This window comes from Daphnia pulicaria, chromosome 6 (assembly GCF_021234035.1).
Source record: "Daphnia pulicaria isolate SC F1-1A chromosome 6, SC_F0-13Bv2, whole genome shotgun sequence".
NCBI classification, from domain to species: Eukaryota; Metazoa; Arthropoda; class Branchiopoda; order Diplostraca; family Daphniidae; genus Daphnia; species Daphnia pulicaria.
In genome coordinates, this window is record NC_060918.1 from 21,036,693 (window position 1) to 21,059,017 (window position 22,325).

Sequence of the window (22,325 nt, forward strand, 5' to 3'; positions counted from 1 at the left end):
AGATCCCAGTAAACGGTGATGTTATTTATATATACAAATGAATGTTTCACTCTCCCCCTCTCGTAGATTTTTTTTTTATTTAATTTCTCGTGTCATTTTTCGCCCCCCAAGCTATCCTCCTTAGTGAAACGGATATTATTACCATAAATACGGATATTATGCCACCTGCCCCTTTCTTTACAAGTTTTCCCTACGGTTTTTCTTCTCGCTCCCTATTTTTTAGTGTTGTGCTTCTCCCCAGTAAACAGTAATATTTTTTTTTACATATGAATGATTCTCTCCCGCCCAGCATATAAAAAAAAAGAGGAAACAATTTGCCCATCAACTCCGTTACTGTATTTGTAACCACGACAAGACGTGTCGAAAAACGACCCGTCCCGTGCCCTCGTACAAAAACGAAAGGGTATTTGTTCGAATCCAAAAAGAATTGTGTTTTTCCCCCATTCCCCTCACCCACACGGCCCTAAAAACATTCAGTTTTGTGTTGTTACAATATGTCTAATCCATCGTAAATTTTATGTTTGTTTTCCTTTTGGGGGGAAATCTTCCCAACCATTCCGTTTTAAATTTTTTTTTCTTTCCCCTCTTTCCCTGTTTCAACACCATCGCTCCCCAAACATTTAATTTTGTGTTGTTGTTTGCAAATTTCCCATGCCATTTTTATCCCTAAAATCATACAAGACTCTACCCATCTAAAACTCGGTAAAATCAACACGATTAGTATGGAGAATAAGTTGACCCAATTATTTTTTTTTCTCCCATATAAGAAATGTTTTTTTTTTCTCTCTATAAATTTCCCCCCTCCAACATATTATTGCTTGCCCCCCCCCCCACATATTATTTTTTTTTACGATATTCCTAACCCGCAATATTTTGTTTTGTTTCACGGAGTTCCCACTTCCTAAACCCATACTTCGGTGGTATCCAATTGTTTTTTTTGGGGGGGGGGGGGAGGGGTTGGGGTAGTGTATATGTTATGTTCATGTTACGTTATGTTATATTTTCGACCTCAACAACGGAATTGCCCAAACTCCCGCCGGGAATTTAAAAAAAAAAAAAAAGCAAAATCATCAGAATTACACCCATTCGATATCCATTCAAAAACCGCGGCATCGCTTATACCAGCATTGCCACACAACAGGAGGAATATGCGGAATGGGCCCAAACATCACCTTCTGCCGGTAGACCAAAACATTCATATGTTATCAATTGACCGCGATACGACTGGAAGTACTAGAAAAAGATAGCTACGAGCTGTCCAGCCGAATCGACAGAAAAACGAAAAAAAAAAACGACAACCCAGACCAAGCTTCACTACTGCTTGCCGACCGAGAGATCGCCGATCCTGTCTAGCGAAGCTAAGTCAACCATGCCTTATGTATCCAACATTTTAGGTTTTGGTTTTTACACACGTCGTGAAGCAAATCTTACTCGGGGTTTATTGTGTGTTTTAAACGATGCGCAATGTCCCGGCATTTCGGAAGTAACGTCCATTTTCTTCACTTTTCGTCTCTTATATCCTCCTCTATTTACTCTTATTATTTGTTAATTTAAGAGTTAGTTGAGAATTTGTTTTCTCTCGCCCCGTCACGTATTTCGCTTGTTTTCCTACCCAACATTATATTCGCATACCTGGCTGTGTATTTTATTAAATGTCGACTCCGAGAGTCGCCGCTAAAAGAAACGATTATGTAATGCCCAGGCGGCAGCCCCGCCCCCTTCAAGATGGCAGCCGCCAAGGACGTCACACCAATGACGTCACACCGACGTCACGCTAGGACGTCACGACCGGTATCACACCCGACGTCACGCCGGACACCATGCGACTCAGCAACTCCCGAGTCAGCACTGCCTACGCCGGGCTGGCCCTCACTCACGCTCGGACCAGCCGGCGTTGCAACCCGGACCGGACACCATGCTGCGGACTCAGCACTTACAATCCCGGAACGACTAGCCGCAGCAAGTCGTTCCGACTTACCGTACCAGCCCGGTCTGAGCTTGCAGGGCGCTGACCCAGCGATTGCACTACATATAAACCGTCTCTCTTCCCCCACTCGCTCTCTCTGCTGTATTCCCTTCCTGTCGGTCAGACACGCAATACAAACCGCTTCTCACCCGCCTACCCGTCTCCGTGTACTCTCTGTTAGCACCCCGGACCGGGCCTTACATGTTGACCGAGGGTCCTGCAGTTATTTTGTTATTAATATCCATGTAGTCTTCGACTACTCTTTGTTGTTGGTTCATTTCTTGTTGGGAAAGATTAGCGGACATCGTCGTTAGCGGATAGCCTATGAATTGCGCATGAGACATTTGAATCGAAATAATTGCTTTAATATTAAAGTTCATATGATTACGGGCTTCCGTAGCGTCCTTGGCCGCCCCTTTGCGCACCCCTGAGCCCACCCCTCGTCCCTTGAGGGATCACCCCTATTTTATTTCGTGGAACCTGAGAGCCTTTTTTTCGAAAAATTTTTGTCCGTCACCGGACTCGAACTCGGAACATGCTTGCTCAACACGTACTACCAACCGAGTACTGTAACCAAGCATAGCCTCTGTTGCTTGATATGCAGTAATTTTTGAAATTTCTGGAAGTTTAGCGGGTGTTGATGCTGCTAAGGCCTTGACTGACCAGATGCCATTGGTTGAATTCCAGTATTACACACTTGTTGATTCGTACTGTTCTGCATTTCCATCTGCACCAAGAGACCTCCAGCTCTTCCTTTACAATTCTCTGCAAATCCTATCAAAGAGAATATTTCACTTACTATGCAAATACAAGAAAAAAACAATGTTTTGTATAGGGCTCTTTCACATCTGTTTTATTTAGCCGATTTATCTGGCAACGCAGCATGGCTCTAGACTTTTTTAGCGCAATAATGTAATGTCGAATATTTTGTGCTTCTGCATCCCAACAGCAATGCTCTACTGTTTTGACAAAAGTGTTTCTTTTGTGTTGAAAAATGTGTTTCATGTTTTGAAATATTATGTCACTATCGAATTAGGGGAGACCGGACCCATGTTGGACACTGTTCCAAGTTGGACAGTGTCTTAAAATATAGTAAAAATTGCTTTAAAATTCTAGATTTCACACGAATTGTTGTAGATGTGATGATGCTGAATCCTGTGTAGTTTAATTAATTTACCGACAGTAGAACGGGAGTTATAGGAGGAAGAAAGAAACACGATAAATTATTGCAAAATTTTTCACCCGAATTATTGATCTTGCTCCAAGTTTGCTTGAGTAAACAATTTTTTAAACACATTAGTGTGTAAAACAGTTTATCCCTTACAATTGTGTGTAAGAAAATTATTTTTAGGTGCTTTGGTGTACCTACAATTAGGCCTAATGAATTTGCGGGGGCATGATTTTGAGGCCATTTTGGACAGTTGCAAGGGGTAATATTGGACAAGGTGCGGCAGCAAAGAGGAGGAGCTTGGGCGGAGCCTAAAATTTGCGCCAAATTAAAAAAGATCATGCGATACTTTGTTTTTATAAAAAAGCTTTGAATCAACACAAAGTGGAAGTATACTATTTTATTACGTATATGATTTTTTGAAATAATAAATCTATTTATTCTTCGTGGCATCTATTCAGCCAAGTAAATCTTGTTTATTTCTTTAAATTGGGAAACATACATATGAATTCAGAATTCGCAACATTTGAGACATTTTTGATTTTTGGCAGGATATCTTTGTTATTTAACTTGGTTTCATTATTAATTTGAGAGAGCACGTGAAAAAAAACTGACAAGCTACCTGAGCAACGGGATGTTTCGACAGAACGGACATCAAAACGGACATTATGAATGGACAAGAATTAATGATACACCCTAAAAGTCAGTAATTTTTTTCTTGTTTATCAGACGGCCTGTTCTAGTAGTTTGAGGGACAAGCGGTTGGCATGCTTCCTCACCATCACAGTCGGGATCCACATTCTCTTCGTTCTTCTTTCTTTTCTTAGCCACCTTTTTCTTCTCAGGAATAAGTTCGCGGTTGGTTTTATTCTTTTCTTTTTCTTTCTTTTTGTTTTCCCTTTCTTTTCGTTTATTTTCTTTCTCCTCATTTTTTTGTGGTCTTCTTCGATCAGATTTTTTTCGGGGGTATCTGTTAAGATCCTCGTCCTTCCAAGCCGATTGTTAGATTTTGGCCGTGGACCACTTGGCGTTTCCTGAGAAACTTGTGGCAGTGGTCTTAATTCCCTTGGAGACACATGACGTAATGCAAAACTGGTAGAATCTGACAGAATCTGTTCAGTAAACGTAGGTAGTGGAATCATTTCAACGGAGGGAGAAACTGAATCAATCATCTCCGTAGACGGGGACAGTGGAGTCATCTCTGCGTATGTAGAATCCGAAACTATTTTTTCAGAGGACTGAATAAGCGGAGTCATCGGCACGACGAAAGATGATTCCAACTGTTCAGTGGACGGAGTCAATGGAGTCATCTCCAAGATTGTTGGCGGAATCATCATTTCGACAGACGGAGAAACTGGGTGGACTGTGTCGCCGAAATTTACAAACGTTTCCTGTGTCTGACAGTTAGACAAAATATTGTCTCCGTTCTTCGGTTCTGTAATATATAGAATTTTATTAGTTTCGACATATTTTTTACGTAACAAAAAAACAACAATTACCTGGTCTTTCAGTCACAGATGAAGGAGCATAGCGAATATCTGGAATGGCAAATCTGTTAAATGGATAAATGCCGGTTGTCTTGAATCCCTTGATGATCTTTTTAGTCGTAAACGAATTTTCGTACGGACACTTTGATAACTCTGCGATTTCTTAAATGGAAATCCTTCCACCAGGATTTACGAACATCCAGTCATTTTGACTTGCACCTAGGCGTTTTTTGAACGGGCCGTACACAGTTACGTCCAGCGGCTGCAGCGCATGTGAACAAAGAGGTGGTAGAGTTAAAAGGATTATGCCGTTGTCTTTGGAAAATGTTACTGCTTGAAAATCAAGGTGGCTACTATATGGTTGTCCATTATTAATAGGACGGGTTTTTCCTTCGAGCACTTGACAAACGAGTGGAAATGTTGCAGTGACTTGAAGAAGTTTGTCCCAGTCATCCAGCCGGATTCATGTGGTAATCCGATGCAGCCTAATGGACCTTTTTCAAACATCACCGGGGCAACTTTTTTCCTCGGAAAAATAAATACTGGAGGGGCGCTACCACCACCTGCGTTTATGAAACCAAGCATCGTAACGTTAATGCCTCGCTCGGCTGAAACTGTCTGCTGAAACTGTTAAAAAAAAGTTTAATCTTTAAATTTGCGAGATGGAAGAATGAAAACCATGTAGCTACTCTATTACTTGTTTAATTCCTTTGGGGGCGATTACTTTTGGAGGCTGGTTAACAGTCGGGTCATTAGTTTCATCGAGATTCCAAATATCGTGGGCTTCGAATTTGTGTTTAGCCATCAAAGATGCCAAATTATCATGAAACTTCATTACTACTGGCTTATTGAAACCTGCAGCTCGTGCCTGGCTTGTTGCTTCTGGTTTTCTAATTGAAAGGGTTTTGTGGCGCTTAATGAACCCTGAACACCAATCTTCGGACGCTCTCTCTCTCTCTTTTCCAATTATTTGGTACTTTGATGTTGTTCGCGAGTGCAAAAGAGTAGGCGATTTCCCGTGTTTCTTTTGTGCTTAAGCCATGATTGACGAGGGAGCAATCCTTAAAATAATCAGCAAGTTCGCTCTCAAAAGACGCTGGCAATATTTGAGTTGAGTGTTGGAGGCGTTTCACTTTAAGTTGAGGCAACAAACCACAAGCGTAGTGTCTTTTTGTGTAAAACCCAACAGTAGATTTTGGCAAACCAGTTTTTTCAGCTGCTTTTCTAATCGAACATCTTCCAGCTAAAACTTCACCGACAGCAATTCTTAATGTTTCTTCGTGATCTGTATCCTTCCAAGTTTTTCTGACATACTTGCGTGTCATCTAAAATATGAAAGAATATTAGATTTGCAAACTAAATATTTTTATGAGAAATACATATGGTAACACCAAACAAGTTACATTGGTGCTTAATGATTAGCAAAGACGTGAACAATCAATATATTCTTCATCAAAGGAAGACGGGATGTCACACCTGTACCACTCTTTACTAATAGTTTCAGCTGTTTCGGTTCTAAAATATCTCCCTGTTACTGAATCAGCAATCCAAAACATATATTCACCTATAAAATAATGATTTAAGAATTAGATGTCATAAATAAAACTAATTCTTCCATGGTTCAATGCATGGGAAATGGAGAAACATTCTTTCATTTTAGAAAATATACATTTCTATCGTTACATTAGTTTCAGAAATTTGTAGGAATGATACAACAACATATTAAAATAAATACCTCTCGTGAAATCGAATGAAACGAAATATATTTCACCATATATCAAATTAGCACGTAGATTTTCGTTGGCTACAGCAGCCATCACGTCACGAAAAAGTGAAGGGGAACTATCGATTATTAAAAATCGATTTAATGTTAAGCTCCACCTCTCCCTATATCTTCCCTATTCAACAACATAATTTTCTTTATATATAAGAAAAATATTTGATTTACATTTAAATCACCAAGGAAATGTTTTTAAATTATTTATTATTATAAGAACTATCATACAAGGTTTTTAAAATAATTTTAAGACATTAATTTCCACCTTTTCGAACCCCGTCCAACTTGGTACAGGCCCCTGTCTAATGTCACCCCGGATCGGTAAAAAAACACCGAAAAATGAAAATCAATGTAAGTTCTTAAATTTTAAAGTTACACATTTTAAAAAAATCAAGGGGGTGTGGGCAAGGCTAAAGAATGACCTTAGCCAAAAAAAACTCTTTTGCCTAAGGGGATCGGGAGATATGCGGGAAAAACCGCGACTGTCCAAGATGGGTCCGGTCTCCCCTATGTTAGTGGACTTTCAGTAGAAGCCAAAGAAAAGTACCTTGATAAATTGGAAATTCTTCAGTGTGATTGCCCTTACAGTTTATCCAAAGATTTGTGGAAACAAGGACTTCAGTGTTGCACAATTATTCCCAAAATAGATCATGGGGATATATTCGCCTACTTAGTTTTCTCCAGAAGTATTATAGATGTTGAGAAAACAAAGAGAGCCTTTAAAGGTCTCAAAGCTGAGTCAAAACAAGCAGTGAAAGATGGCTGGCTGAAACAATTTATGGCAATGTGTTTTTCATCTGGATTGGTTTTAGTTAAAGCTAAGGTAAGCCCTTAAAGTTGTTTATTATTGAAATGAATTATATTTTCTGTTCTAATTCACAATTAGGTAACTCCATCTCAAGCTATCAGCGAAACCCCTCACTCACCATGGGCCGCAATAGGTGTTGATGGCTGTGTGATATACGCTCATTGTACATGTGCTGTAGGGTTAATACTTAATAACAATATTGGATGTCTTTTACTCGTCAGTGTATATTCAGTTGAAATTCATGAGGGAATACAGTATAAAACTGGCAAACGTCATCGTGCTTTTCAATTTGTTTGATAATGCTTTAAATCTAACTTAAACTGAAGCAATGCAACTTGCTTCGTTAACTGAGACACTTGCTCGATCAATCGTAGACGCTGTAATTCTCCTTCGAGATTATCGTCCAGGTTAGTTGTTGAATTGCTAACTTGTGATGTTGTTAAGCACTCCACAGCAGGGATTGGTATACAGTCAATCTCGTTCCTTTGTCATAATGCTATTAAAATTGAAAAAAGCCTTAGGCAAGCAATAAGAAATAAACAAAAATGTAATTACTTTACCACTCTGTGAAGTACTTTCATGGCATAATGAATCTAGATGTAATGTAGCCTCAGATGGGTTATCTTCGCTGGGAAGTTCACATTCAATGGTTGTGTGTAAACTCTCTTCGCAATTACTTGGAATGTTGTGTTGATCAAGCTCATCTAATAGTTGAAAATGAAATGCTTAACATTGACAGACAGACTTGTAAATTTGTAGTTTGAATATTACCAATCGGCAAAGAATGATCATGAATTTCAGAAAGGAGAGGTGAGTCTATTAATTCTAGTGGCTCATCCCCTAACAACAATGATGGCACAAAATCTGGATGCCTCGGGTAGATATCTTTTGCAGGTTTCCCTAATATAGCACAACAGAGTATGTATTAGCAATAAATAGCAATAAATAGCTTGATAGAATTATACCTCCATAGAAATGCTTTGAGCATACCCAGATATTGTTGATTTTGGTATGACGATTAGCTTCTCTACGTTTAATCTTGTCAAGCCAAAGCTGACGAAGAACACTGTTTTGTGGCAAAGAATACAATTTGACACCATCACGTACTGATCTTACGTCCACACTTAGCAACATGACAAATTCTCATTTTAGTTAATAATAGAAACAAAATTCCAACACAGAAGAAACACTTGTCAAAACATTAGAGCCTTGCTGTTGGGATGCAGCTCAGCAAAAAATATTCGACATTACATTATTGCGCTAAAAAAGTCTAGAGCCATGCTGCGTTGCCAGATAAATCGGCTAAATAAAACAGATGTGAAAGAGCCCTATAGGGGAGAACGGGGTCATGATGGATACGGGTCATATTGGACAAATGTAATAATTCCCTCAGTTCGGTAGAGAAAATATAATTTTTTTAAAATTTTCATGTAGAATTTAGTGTTTTACATCACGTATAAACTTTTTATTGAGATCGCGTGATTATTTTGGATATTATCGCAAATTAAAAATAATAGGGGATCGAGTTCATGTAATTTTTTCTTCCATTTCAATAGCTATAAAATAAAATAAAAACGTGAGTTTTCATTCCTTTATTTTTATCGTAAAAATTACATTTTAATGTCAAGTACATTAAAAGATTTCAAAATACAAAAAAGTGTAGGGTAGGGTCAAATTGGACAGCAGTTTTTGGGGTGCAGTGGGGCATAGCAGTGATGGGAGGGGCTTAGTAGCCTGAGGGCCCAAATTCCCGTAAAATGTCCAATCTACCCCCCTCTTTACAGAAACACTCATAACTCTTACGTTTTAAACACGACTTTATCCATTTTAGCGTGGATGACTAAAGAATGGACGGAGAATTCAAAAATATGTTTTTTTTAAATTTTTGTCATGGATCATTGTGCCTTTAACTAGCACTGTCCAATCTCATACCTAGCCTGTCCAGTGTTACCCCACCTTTTTTCGTGAAGTTACAAAAAATTGACTTTGTAAAAACCGTTACGCATCCTTTATTTTCAAACGGATAAATCAATTAAAAAATAGGGTAGGTAGACAAGAGAATACTTTACAATGCATGTAAAAAACATTTCAAAAAAATAAATACAAAAAAAATAATTGAAAAATAAAAATTTTGTCCAAGATGACCCCGTTCTCCCCTACCTGCACAGCATTAGCACTCAGCTGAATTTGCACCATGGGATCTGCTCATATGCAACTCTCAGCACTATTACCAGGGCTCTGAAAATTCAAAATGAAATTTAATTTAATATACAAGTTAAAGACAAAAACAATATCTACCTGTACTACATTTGCCACCTGTAAGAATAGCAAACTACGCCATCTATCAGTCAAGAGGGCAACTACCTCTCTTGACTGTTTAGCATCAACCCCCACTACTCTTCTATTCTGTGTGACTGATGTCAAATGCTCTTATCTTCACTCTTACTGTGATCTTTCTCCTGAACTGACTGTGAGTACTAAAAAGACTGTTATCGTATGACATACTTGTAAAGTTTCCAAGTAGTTTAAATAAATGTCCTAAGTTAATTGCATATACTTCGTATTGGTTTATTTAAACTCTACAGGTTATGGGCCCAGAATTACGTAACCTAAAGTATGTCTAACGAATCCACTACCGAAAGACGAGAGTTTGCTCGTTTCAATGGAATCAACTTTCCACAATTTCGCTATGCCATCATGCTCAAGCTCAAGGTGCTGAGACTAGAGAACGTTGTCCTAGGCACTGAACCCAAGCCTCGTCAGGTAACAAAAAGTGCTCTTGTGTTAAACATCAAACTTTGTGTTTCCAGTGTGGCCAGTCAAACCATGCTCATGTGGCCAGTCTAACTAAGTCTGTGCAGCCCCGAGTTCCAAAAACTGATTGTAAGGCACATGTTGATTTCAACCGTGCAGTCAGAACGCAAGTCTCATGTCACTTATGTGAATGAGCAAAACTGATTGTAAGGCACGTGTTAATTTCAACCGTGCAGTCAGAACGCAAGTCTCATGTCACTTATGTGAATGAGCAAAACTGATTGTAAGGCACGTGTTAATTTCAACCGTGCAGTCAGAAGGCAAGTCTCATGTCACTCATGTGAATGGGCAAAACTGATTGTAAGGCACGTGTTAATTCACCGTGCAGTCAGAATGCAAGTCTCAGGTCACTTATGTGAATGAGAAAAACTGATTGTAAGGCACATGTTAGTTCATCGTGCAGTCAGAATGCAAGTCTCAGGTCACTTATGTGAATGAGAAAAACTGATCGCAAAGCACGTGTTTATCCAACTGTGCACAGACAACCCTTTTTTTGTTTGTGACATGCGATTAAACAAAAGCAATGATCAGACACTCTGTGTAGTGGGAAATCAAGTCAGCATCCTTTTCTAAATTTGTTTGTTGTTCAAAAAGGGCGAGAAAAGCAAATTAATCTGACATCTATCCTGTCTACAGGTGCTGGGTCCAACGGTGGAGGGAGTAGCTCCAGTCACTAATCAAGCTGTGATTGAAGCTTGGGTGACCAAAGATCTGCAAGCCCAACAATTGATTTACTACAACATCGAGCCGACCTACCAGAGCTCTATCGAAGGATCTGTTACTGCCCAGGAAATGTGGCAAAGGCTACTGGCTGAGTTTGCTGATGTTGCAGCATCCAATGTCCGATCACTTCTCGGTAAATTCCACAGCTACAGGATGAATCCAGACCATAAGGTCACTACCCATGTCAATGTCTTCAGACAGATGGCAGAGGAGCTTAGAGGTGTGGGACAGCCACAGACAGTGGATATGATCGTGTCCAAAATCATCCAAACTCTACCCCCAAGTTATGCTGTGTTCGAGACAATGTGGGGCGGTATACCAGTGGCTGATCAGACCATGGCTAATCTCACAGCCAAACTATCGGAAGAGGAAAGAAAGCTGAATGATAGAAGTGATGGGACTATAAGTCCCCAAGATGTGGCTTTCTTTGCCACACACCCGCTTAGATTGAAGTCCGCGGCTGAAAATGCTTTGACAACGCGATCGAACAACAACAGTAGAGATAGTGGTAGAGGTGGTGGCAATAATGGCAAAGACTATCGCGACGGCAACTCAAGTCAGTCCAATCGTGGGGTCTGCTGGTCATGTGGCAAGCCTGGTCACAGAAAATACAACTGCCCAGACAAGAAACAGGCTGATCAGAAAGAGGCTCGCTGTACCACTCACAACAAGAATCGCGACTTCGACCCTGAACCGGACAAGAAAACCTAAGCCAGCAGCACATGATAGTGAAATTGATCGACCAATTTGGTATGGGAAATTTGTCTCCTAAATTCATCCCTGCTGACCCATCCAAAAGGCTGAAATGGTGCATGCTTGCATCAGACTCGTTCAACTTCCCGTACCGAGAGGCGGCAGGAGCCCTTCTCTATCTGGCTGTGCAATTTTTTTTCTCTCTCTCGTCTTTGAGTCCTTCTCCTTGTCTATTTCTTGATACCGTGTTTGAGGGAAAGTGTATAATGGCAAACTCGTGTATCATGTCATTGTATCATGTCATAATCGGTTGTCTCCATTTCCCCTCACATATCCTCTCCATGCTGATGTCATGCTTGAGGGAAAGTTTTTTTTTCCTCAAAATCCGTTATCCCGTTTATACTACTTCTTGTTTGTTCATATGTATGTCGTGTTTGAGGGAAAGTGTAAGAACAGCAAACTACGCCACCTATCAGTCAAGAGGGCAACTTCCTCTTGACTCTTCAAAATCCGTTATCCCGTTTATACTACTTCTTGTTTGTTCATATGTATGTCGTGTTTGAGGGAAAGTGTAAGAATAGCAAACTACGCCATCTATCAGTCAAGAGGGCAACTACCTCTCTTGACTGTTTAGCATCAACCCCCACTACTCTTCTATTCTGTGTGACTGATGTCAAATGCTCTTATCTTCAGTCTTACTGTGATCTTTCTCCTGAACTGACTGTGAGTACTAAAAAGACTGTTATCGTATGACATACTTGTAAAGTTTCCAAGTAGTTTAAATAGATGTCCTAAGTTAATTGCATATACTTCGTATTGGTTTATTTAAACTCTACACCTTCAGTGTAGATTCAACTCCATGTTTGGGCAACTCTGCTATTATGTGAGCCCATTGAGCAAACAAGCCTCTTCAAATGATCCAAATTTCCTGGTGTGTAACATTTGCTGTTTGTTGTTTAATAATACAAGCTTCAGGTTCAAAATGACGAGTATCAGCAGATACATGAATGAATTTGTAATCTGGTTGGCTGGTAGTTTGTGCTTTTAGTGCTGGAACCAACGGGCTGGGAGACACTAAGTTATTACCCAAAGGAGCACTGTGAGATGGAAAAGTAATGCCAGGTTCATAAGTTCCAGTATTTGGCAAAGCTTGAAGATAAAACCTTCCACCATGTGGAACTTGAACACAATCAGTGTTAGCCTAGATCCATCATAATTTTCAGCAGACAAAACTTTGATATCGTCTTTCATCTTTGTTTTCGACTGAAACAATGTTTTTTCCTTTTCTGATTCACCACCAGCTGCATCTTGTGCACTAGCCATCTGCATGAAAAACAACAATGAGCATCTAACATTAACTTTTAGATACTAAACACGATTCTTAAATATTTTAATAACTATGTCGTTTTAATCATTCATCAATGTGCAAAAAATAGTTTGGCTGAACAGTTCTTCTATTTTTTAAATTACTTTTAAATCCAGTCACAAAACACTTGCAGCTCTTCTGAATGACATATTTCAAACATTTCATCGAAATTTTAAAGCTGAATAACCAAATACCATGAGTGAAAATGTGGTAATCTCGTAAGAAAAATTAAAAATGTTTGATCTTGACTACTTCTCAAGGATGTCTACAAGCAACGTCCATAGAACTATTGATCAAATTTGAATCAGAGCGAATCACTGAATCGTGAATCAAAAATATTATTAGGGAAGGGATAAAACAGTATAGGTGATCCAGGGAGCGTGCGAGGGACTGAACTGAAACCACTTCTCATCCTCTAATTTATTTAGATTAATTGAACATTTTTTGCGATTAGTTGGATCCTGGTTGGATCAGAGCCATTTAAGGTTTGATCAGAGCCACGGAATTGCTTACTCTCCCCCCACGTTTTTCTGAAACAAAGGTGTTAGGTAGGTACTGGGGGGAAAGTAAGAAATTCCGTAGACCCGGCAGCAGTGCATGGCTATCATAAACGGAGATCTGAACGAAATCAATTTTGAGGGTGGGTAGGGAAAGAATACTAATTGTTTAAAAAAATCGTGACTCACGGGTGCCATAGAAGAAACGCAGATCCATAGCATTTCCCAGTGAGCCACAATTTGAACCTAAAGTAAGCCCATTTACATTTAGGGGAGAATGGAGTAAAACGGGACGGTTTTCGTTTGCCCCCTATATCTCCCCAACTAATCATTTAATTTCGTTAAAAATTTTTTTTTATGTATTCCCTATTGTAATGTACCCCCCATATTTTTTTTATAATTTTATAATAAACCATTTCCCCATAAAAGACCTTTAAAGTTTACTCAGATTTATGGGAGGAGCCTATTTTTGGGGGTAAGTGAGGACACTGGGGTGGGTGGTAAGGGACGTCCTCCGTTTTCGCCTTAAAATTCATTAATAAAATTTAAAAAAATTTAAAAAGTGTTCCACAGCATAGACTCTTTGAGTTTATAAATGTTTCAATTAAATTATTGTGTTAATGAACCTTTTTTCTTATATATACAAAAACCCTTATGGAGCAGTAGGACATCCTGCGTTGCTAGGTCAGGAAATCGAGCCTCTTAAAAATGCTGTACGCTGATTGGTCCGTAACTGTCTCATTTTAGGCAAAAACAGCTGTCCCGATTTCCCGATTACGACTCTTTTTTTTTAAAGTTCATACCGTCTAAATGAATTGATCTAAAATAATAATTTTTGTTTTAAACGATCAAGAAATGAATCAGCTTCATTTCCATATTAAATTTACATGCCATTAGCGTTTATTTCTTTCTATAAACATAAAATGGCGGAGACAAAAATTTCTAAAAAAAAACCGTTTTTCTAGTTTTGTCAATAACTCATGCAGTTATTGACAAAAATCAACCAAATTTCATGCCAAAGTAGATTATACATATTTACATAACATACTAAAAAATTTTAAAGTTTTATTAACATCTACTATTTTCCCCCCACTGTCCCTTTTGACCCGGTGTCCCGTTTTACTCCAGTCTCCCCTACATATGGGCCTCTCTACTGTCCGGATACTTTTAGGTTCAACAAAAACCTACCCTTCCCATTTTTTTTTTATTCTAAAAAAAATTACGATTGTTCCTCGCACCCGAGAGAACCAACAAAAAAAATTTCCATTCAAATCGAATAAAAATTTGACTACTTTTTCGCCTTGCGAAAATAGCGTTTTTCCATAAGGTTCTCTCGGGTGTCCGGATACTTTGTGTGCCTACTGTACACTGAATGGATCCTTCCGAAAACAAAAAATCAACGATTGGGTCGGAAAAGTCAGAACTGTCTCTAGAGTCTAGATACTGTTGTGAGTCATTTCGCATAATTTCGAATTTTTTCGTCGCAAAAAAATTTGATTTGCTTCATTTTTTTATCGCGTGTTCTTCATAACATGAAGAAACATTGTATCAAAGGATTTTTTTATCATGAACGGCCTTCAATTAAATGTTAAAGTTTTGCGTTTTTTCACAAATTTAATCGCGTTTTTTCATTTAAATTACTGCGCAGGTCATTTAAATTCATTTTAAATTACGAAAAAATAACGATAAAAAAGAGAATTTTTTTTCTCTTTCTAATGATGTATTTGTAACTGAAAAAAGATTTTGTCTTCATGGAGCAATCTCAGTTCAAATATACTTTTTAAATAGTCAACTGATAAAATCGGGTCTTTCGGATTGAACCCAAATTTGTACCAGTTATAGTTGGTAGTATGAAGAAAATCTGGTAAAAGAATAGAACTTGTTCCGAAATCTGTTCAAGAGTTATGAATTTTTAAATTTCGTTTTTATTCCCTATGTCTTTGATGCACGCGCTCCCTTTCCCCGCGGAATGGGAGTGTATTTTAATTTTAATGTATTTTAATGTCGGGCTTTGGAAAAATGGTATTCGTTATCACTTATCAGGCAAATCAAAAAAATTTTGATAAAAAAAATCAAAAATCAAAAATCGAAATAAAAATAAAAATTTTTTTTATTTGCCTGATACTATTTACAAAATACTCAAGAACGTCGTTAACGAAAACTTTTTTTCAAATCCCAACATTAAAATACACTCTGGTAATCGGCTAATCGCACGTAATATTTTTTAATTTTTTTACTATAGAAAATCCCATTGAACTTTTAATTTTTACCATATCACAGAAAAACGCTTATAACTCAAAAACCAAAAATAACACACATCCAAATTTATATGTTTTTGAAGACTTACTAAGCTATACAATGTGTAATTTTCACGAAAAAAAGGTGTTCAACACTTTTTCTGTGAATTTTCAAGTGATTTGCAGATTTTGACACTTTTTGCATTCTATGGAATTTTTTAAATTTTTTCTAATTAAGTTAGGGTTACCGTTTTTTGTAAACTTAAATAAGCTATATCGAACTATATTATGATCGAATAAAAAACAAAAAAAACTTGTGACGTCATCACTAGCGCATAGTTCAAAGTAGGGTGGTTTTACCAGGTTTTACGGTTTTAGCGTTCGGAAAGATCGATGGTGCTGCCACCTGGGTCGTCCGATTTCGACGCGATTTTTTTCTTAAATTAATTTATCGTTCCCTTAACGCATTCTGATCAATAGTTTCCCCTTAATTTTAGTTTAAAATACAAAAAACTGTAATTAAAATGAATACGGTATCAGCAGGGTACCAAAAATATAAATCGATGCCACGCCCACCCATCCTCTTATTTTTCAAAACCCTTCGAAAAAAAAGTCTTATTTTGACCTATATTTAAACGTATTTAAGATTCATCATTAAAAAAATTAATTCGCGAATATGACCGCGGCAAGGTTCTGTCGATTTGGCTTGGAATAATGCCCCATGATGTCTAGCTCAGACCGGAAATCTGCACAAAGGAAAAGGTTGATACATGGTGCGGAAACAAACTGCCATGCATGATGACAGGGGGCTTTCATGCCAAATGCTAGTCAGAAACTAGCATTTCACAAACTTGGAACAAGTTTGAATCTTCTAAAACTTCTAATATAATTCTATTCATATTCTTGGTTTTATTTACCGCTGCTTTTACTTTTGCTTTTACTTTTTTGTGTATTAAGCGATTCCATAGACACGACCAGAGCTGACACGACCGCCACATTTTTGTAATTTTATTTGTCCTGCTATATTTCGTGCAGCCACGTTTCCAAAATAGTGATCTAAATGTTATCTTTGGGATCTAAAAAATTCGTCTCTTTAGATATCGATAGACAAAATTATAAAAATCGACCTCTCTCCTAATAAGCAAACCTGAATAAAACACACCGATCAAAAACAATTAGCTACAGCGGTTTTCTCACCTGCTGAAGGATATAGTAGTTTCAACTTTCCAGTCTAATTCGTCTCCCAGTCCCAGACAAGAAAAAAGTAAAAAATCAGCAGATAATTACTTTTATAGACCAGAAACTACCATGGGCGGTGAAGTTGTATATTACTACGGATTGGCGATGACGTTGTATGGTGTATGCCTTTAACTAGCCCGGTACTTCAATTGGGGAATAACCTGCGGTTTCAAGTTCTGGTGTCTACATTTTATCTCTTGGACTAGGGTTTGCGTATCTGTACCGCTGTAAAATGAGGTTGTGGACTGTTTTGAGCCCACTTCAAAACAAGTGTGGTTGCTCAGACGCTTAATAATATCGGGATAATCGGAGAAAGGCTTCTTTAATTGAAGTGGGATCTCGGCGCGGGAGGCATTACCAAACAACCAACTGAGAGATTCAAAGCAAGTTGAACTCGTCGTTATTTCCCATATTATTTAGACAATTGTAGCCATTGCAGAAGACGATTTTTTGTCTGATTAAGTAGAAATCATTACAAGAATTCCTATCCAGCAGAGTTGTGCAGTGTTTCCACAACCAACTGGATGATGGAAGTTTATTGGGGATTGCTGCTCTTCTTGATCAGCTCGTTGATTTCGTTTTTCTATTAATATTTCTACAGAAAACGTATTCGTGCTACTACAACTAAGATAGAAAAGCAAGCTTATCAGCTCGCCGCGAAGGGATAGTCGTAAGCCAGTTGAAAACTGTCTTAAATGACAAATTCAGGGCTTATTGTTAAGTCGGACTTATTCACAATTCACACTGTTCTTCACAGACTTATTGGTTTTAAAAAGGGATTTTTCTGTCACAGTCCAATATCCTTGCAAGTTATTTACGTTTAGTTTGCTCAACTCATATTTTCAAATTTTTACACATAAAGTTCAATAATTGAATTTAAAAATAACCATCTTTAAGTTTAATAACTCCAACTTAAATGCAATTCTGATTGTTGCGTCATGGTCGGGTCATCAAAGATTGCGTCATCACGGCGATGCTATGGACATCTGGTGGTTTTTAATCATTTTTAATCATCCATAACGAATATATTTCAATAACAAATATTCGACAAGAAAGAATTAATTTTAAACTTAACACGTAATACAATAGGATCTGTAAAGGGTCGTTAACTTATAGATTATGTTGTTTACATTTCTAGTGACTGTAAGTGGAAATGCCGACGGAATTGCTTTTATAACTCTGCCATCCGATGGCCAGCGCACCAACTTGTCCCCTATTCCTTCTTATGAAACGTGTGTTCACAAAGAGAACGATCCCCCGCCAAGTTACGAAATGGCGACAGCGTTGCCGACTGGTTAACTCCCGTTTGCTGGACTTGGATTGATTAAAGTGCTGCTGGTCTCGGTAATTTTTGATTGACGAATGATTTGACGAACTTTTCTGTGCCTTCATATACTGCAACTAAGAAAGAAACTCTGCCGCTTACGAGCAATAATCTGTAAATTTATTGACATAATGTGGCAACTGAGAATTGCATTATTGCATCACACACCTATTCTCGCAACGCACTTGAAATATCCCCCAGTCAGTTAGTCATCATCATAAGAGGACAATGTTATTAAAACAAGCCGACAGCAAAAATGGATCGCCAAATAAAACTAGAACCAGATTATTAACCCGGCATTGTGCAACTTATAACGTGTATGTGTTTTCAATGGTTATATTGCTTTAATATATTATTTCCCTGATAACTTGTGCTGGGATCTGATAATAACGTTTGGCCTTGGTTGACGCGGTTTTATATCTATTCTGGTAAGAAAAAGACAACGTAACGAGCAGTTATTGTGAGTCATCATGTGTACCGTGTCATATATAGAATCTCGTATATATACGTCAGCGTCAGGTATGGTACATATAACGTAACGTGCTTCAAATCTGGGCAATGACATCTTCATCAATTGAAGCATTTTTATCTCGGTACGGTCAGCATTCATAAATAGACTAACCAACTGAAGGATTCCGAGTCAGTTCAATGAGACAAACGTAGCGAATTTTGACATCAAATTTGTCCGAATTTAAACTATTTTTAGTACGCGAGCGAATCGAATTATTCCTATCGAGTTGGACATCTATTCAACTGCACTATGGATACCATTTTCGTTGTTTTTATAGCTTTGTTTGCCGTTATTGGCGTTTTTTCTTTTACGTTGTTATGTTATAGTTGTTGTAAACAAGGGAAAACAGGTGAGCAAGTTAAAAAATGCTTTATACTGCAATTATTCAACAAGAAGAACAATCATATAGCATACGTAGTATATTTTGATCGGTCAATCATCTGCCTTGTTATGTTGACATCTTTAGTGACGGAAAACCAAGGCTACGTCAATGGCGGTGCAGACGGGATCGCTGGTGCCATCGATTGTTCTCCGAGTGACGGTGCGTCCGCGGGATGCGACGGTGGTGGCGGCGGTGGTGGCGGCGGTGGTTGCGACGGTGGCGGCGGTGGTTGCGACGGTGGTGGCGGTGGTGGTGGCGACTGATAATTACTGCGTTTCTCTGCTCCTTTCCACGCAACGTGCGTGATAGCAAAGACAACGACTCACCACCTGTTTTAATACATACACTATAGTTTTAGTTCACTTACATAAACACATGCCCAGCTAAAGCACACATTATTGTTTATAATCTACTTTCGGCCAATCAACAAAACAATTCAATCGCTCCCTGCTTGAGTCATTTGGAAATTCGAAATGTATTGACATAATGTCGTGATGGGCGTTGCACAATTCGCCCCCAAGCGGCCACATTTGGCATACTATACCGATCGCCGCGAATTGACTGAACTGCAACTTGTTTAGTTGAAACAATAATCGAATCAAATTGTATTCATCTGTATAATATGAAATAAAACTGTTGATTAACATTCGAATAAATTACAACACAATCACAATAACGTAGCTAATTTGACTTATTTGCCTGATTCAAGTCAATAAAACAAGTCAGTATAGTCAGTAGTAAGTTTGACAGCGAGACCTTCTTCATCGATAGGAAAACAACGTACCTGAAACTACGCCAATGGAGGTGCAAACGAGATCAATTCTGATGGCGGTCGAAATTCCAATGTGACACAGTGTGACGCAATGTGTGCGTGTTGCGCTCAACACAATTTGACGTAATGTGTTGCGACACAATGTCCTAATTGCCGTTGCGCAATTCACCCCCAAGCGGCCACATTGCAAACTACACCGATCGGCGCCAGTCAACTCAACTATAACGTTGAATTGAAACGATTATCAAATTAAATTGTATTACTCTGCATGAAAAAAAAACTGTTGGTTAATATTTGAAAAATTAAAACGTATTCAACGCAAAAAAATTCAAGTTAATCGGTTGGCACATTTTCGAGATATCATCGTAATTGCAGGAGGAGTTCGACTTGCCAACAAAAACTGGCTCTTCCCGTTGATATAAAAAGGATCGAAAATCTGAAGGATCCCATCGTTTATCTTAACTGTGTTCTTCTAGATATAACGTAACTTGTCTTTAACCTGTGCAAACAATATGGAGGAATCTCGTGAGAAAGTCAAAATGGTTTGGCGAAAGATTTGGCGAAGATTTTGGTCCGACGAAGATTATTCGATGGGAGTGATCAAGAAATGGCGAAAAGTGTTGAGGCGTGTCCCGGCAAATTATACGCCACCAGCCTCGTACCCACTCCCTTCAACGGATCCCCAGCTGATCACTTACGAGGACTGCGAGGCCTTTTTCCAGGCTGTAACCGGAGGATCCAGTCAAGATGTGACTGACATTCTGCAAACCCACGGGCCGGCAGTGACCACCGAATTGTCGACATCGTACAACGAACACGGGCAGACGCCGCTGCTGGTGGCCATCCAGCTGGGAAATTTGGAAATGGTTCAATTCTTGGTTGACAAACTGGACGTTCCCATCGTGCAAATCGGACGATTCGTGTGCGGTGGCGTCGAATACCTGGACGTCCCAGCACTGTACGCGGCTATCGTTTGCGGAGAGCTGGACATTGCCGCCTACCTCCTTACCGCGGAAGTGAGATCACATCAAACCGACCCAATGATCGAGTCCATCGTCTCCAGTCCTAACGGCCGACAAGAGAAGATCAACATTCTGGAACTGATGGGCGCAGTCAATTTTTACTTTTACGAGACGCATCCAGCCCCGCAAAACGGCCTCAAGTACTGGAGAGCAGCCCTGCATCTTCGTCACTCGACAGCGGCCGACGAGCCGGATCTACCCAAAACTATTCTTCCATCAGAAGCTGGCCTGGCTTTCGGCTTGACGTCCGAGTTTACCACATTGGAACAACTGGAGCAGCTCTCCAGCAACACCTTCGAGCTCTTCACCCAGGGACTTTTGGTCAGCCAGCGAGTGCTGGACATGGTGCATCCTGATGGTCCGCACATCTTTAATCTCACCTACTTGTGCCGATGCGCTTCCGTCTATTCCTTCGGCCAGCAAGAGCAGAGCGGCGAGGCCAGCATCCGCACGTTGAGGCTCTTTCTGCAGCAATCGGAGCAAGGACTCGAGTGGAAGGGATGGAAGACGAGTCGTATAGTCAACTGGGCCTTGGACATCATGACGAAAAGTGTCGCCCATCTGCGACAGAAGAAGCCAGTCGCCCAGGAAGAATTCCCGTTTGCCAGTCTGATAGCCACCTTCGATTTCGCTTGCAGTTACATGTCTCATCTGCAGGCAAATCGCAGACTCGAGAACATCTACCCCAACACTCTGGTCAGTCTGGCCGGTTTCATCGTCGAACTGATTTTCTGGGCCAGCGAGATGACGCCACAATGGAGCCACCAGGATCGCCAACAGTTTGAGCGCAGTCTGTCGCTCTTCATCGCCAAGGATCACCGGTGGGGAAACGCCAATCAGAATCTCCTGCACACCATTTGCAATCTGACGAGTCTCGGTCACATGCTGGTCGCTGAAATTCCTCACGACATGGATGACAATGACGACAGCAGCAGCAGCAGCAGCGACTCCGGGAGCCAAGTGTCCGGCTCACTCACCGGCAGCTATGGCCACAGTGATGATGGGCTAGACGACAACAGCGAATTTGACTGGAGCAACTCCAATGATGAGAGCGACCTGGACAGCAGCAGCGACTGTGATGCTGACGCTGGCGGCGACTTGATTGACAGCCCTGATATTAGCCCTGCTCCTCCTGCTGATGGTGATGAGAGCCAAAATGTGCGTGACGACGACGTTTCTAATTTGTCGGAGGATGAAGTCATTGATCCATACGACTACGACTACAGCACTGACGTGAGCGGATGTCCGTCGTGTGCCCATCACCGAGATGCTCAGATGTGGTCGGACGAACGGGACGACGCGGAATTTGTGGAAGTGATGAGTAACCATGGCGACGAGGAAGAACCGACTATTACTCGGGCCGAGGATTCGCAGCTGCTTCTGTCTGTGACCCGGTTGATCCTTGGACTCGGAGCTGATCCCAACGCCGCCAACCTGCACGGAGCGACTCCCCTCCACTTGCTGGCCATGAATCGTGGCAGCGTTATTGCCCAATCTCGGCTGCTTTTGGAAAAAGGGGCCCGCATTGACCAGCAGCAG

General features: G+C 39.8%; 2 protein-coding genes across 2 annotated transcripts in view; both read right to left on the minus strand.

The window, feature by feature from the left end:
- The window catches only part of LOC124344296 (protein lifeguard 1-like), a 122,443-nt gene that overhangs the window by 86,523 nt on the left and 13,595 nt on the right, over positions 1 to 22,325 (minus strand). The window lies entirely within an intron of this gene.
- Positions 7,522 to 8,439, minus strand: LOC124344301. Its single transcript, XM_046797809.1, has 4 exons — positions 8,172 to 8,439; positions 7,978 to 8,106; positions 7,767 to 7,910; positions 7,522 to 7,702 (listed from the first exon to the last, which is right to left on the minus strand). The coding sequence occupies exons 1-4, from the start codon at positions 8,338 to 8,340 to the stop codon at positions 7,695 to 7,697; spliced, it is 450 nt and encodes a 149-aa protein (XP_046653765.1). The 5' UTR covers positions 8,341 to 8,439; the 3' UTR covers positions 7,522 to 7,694.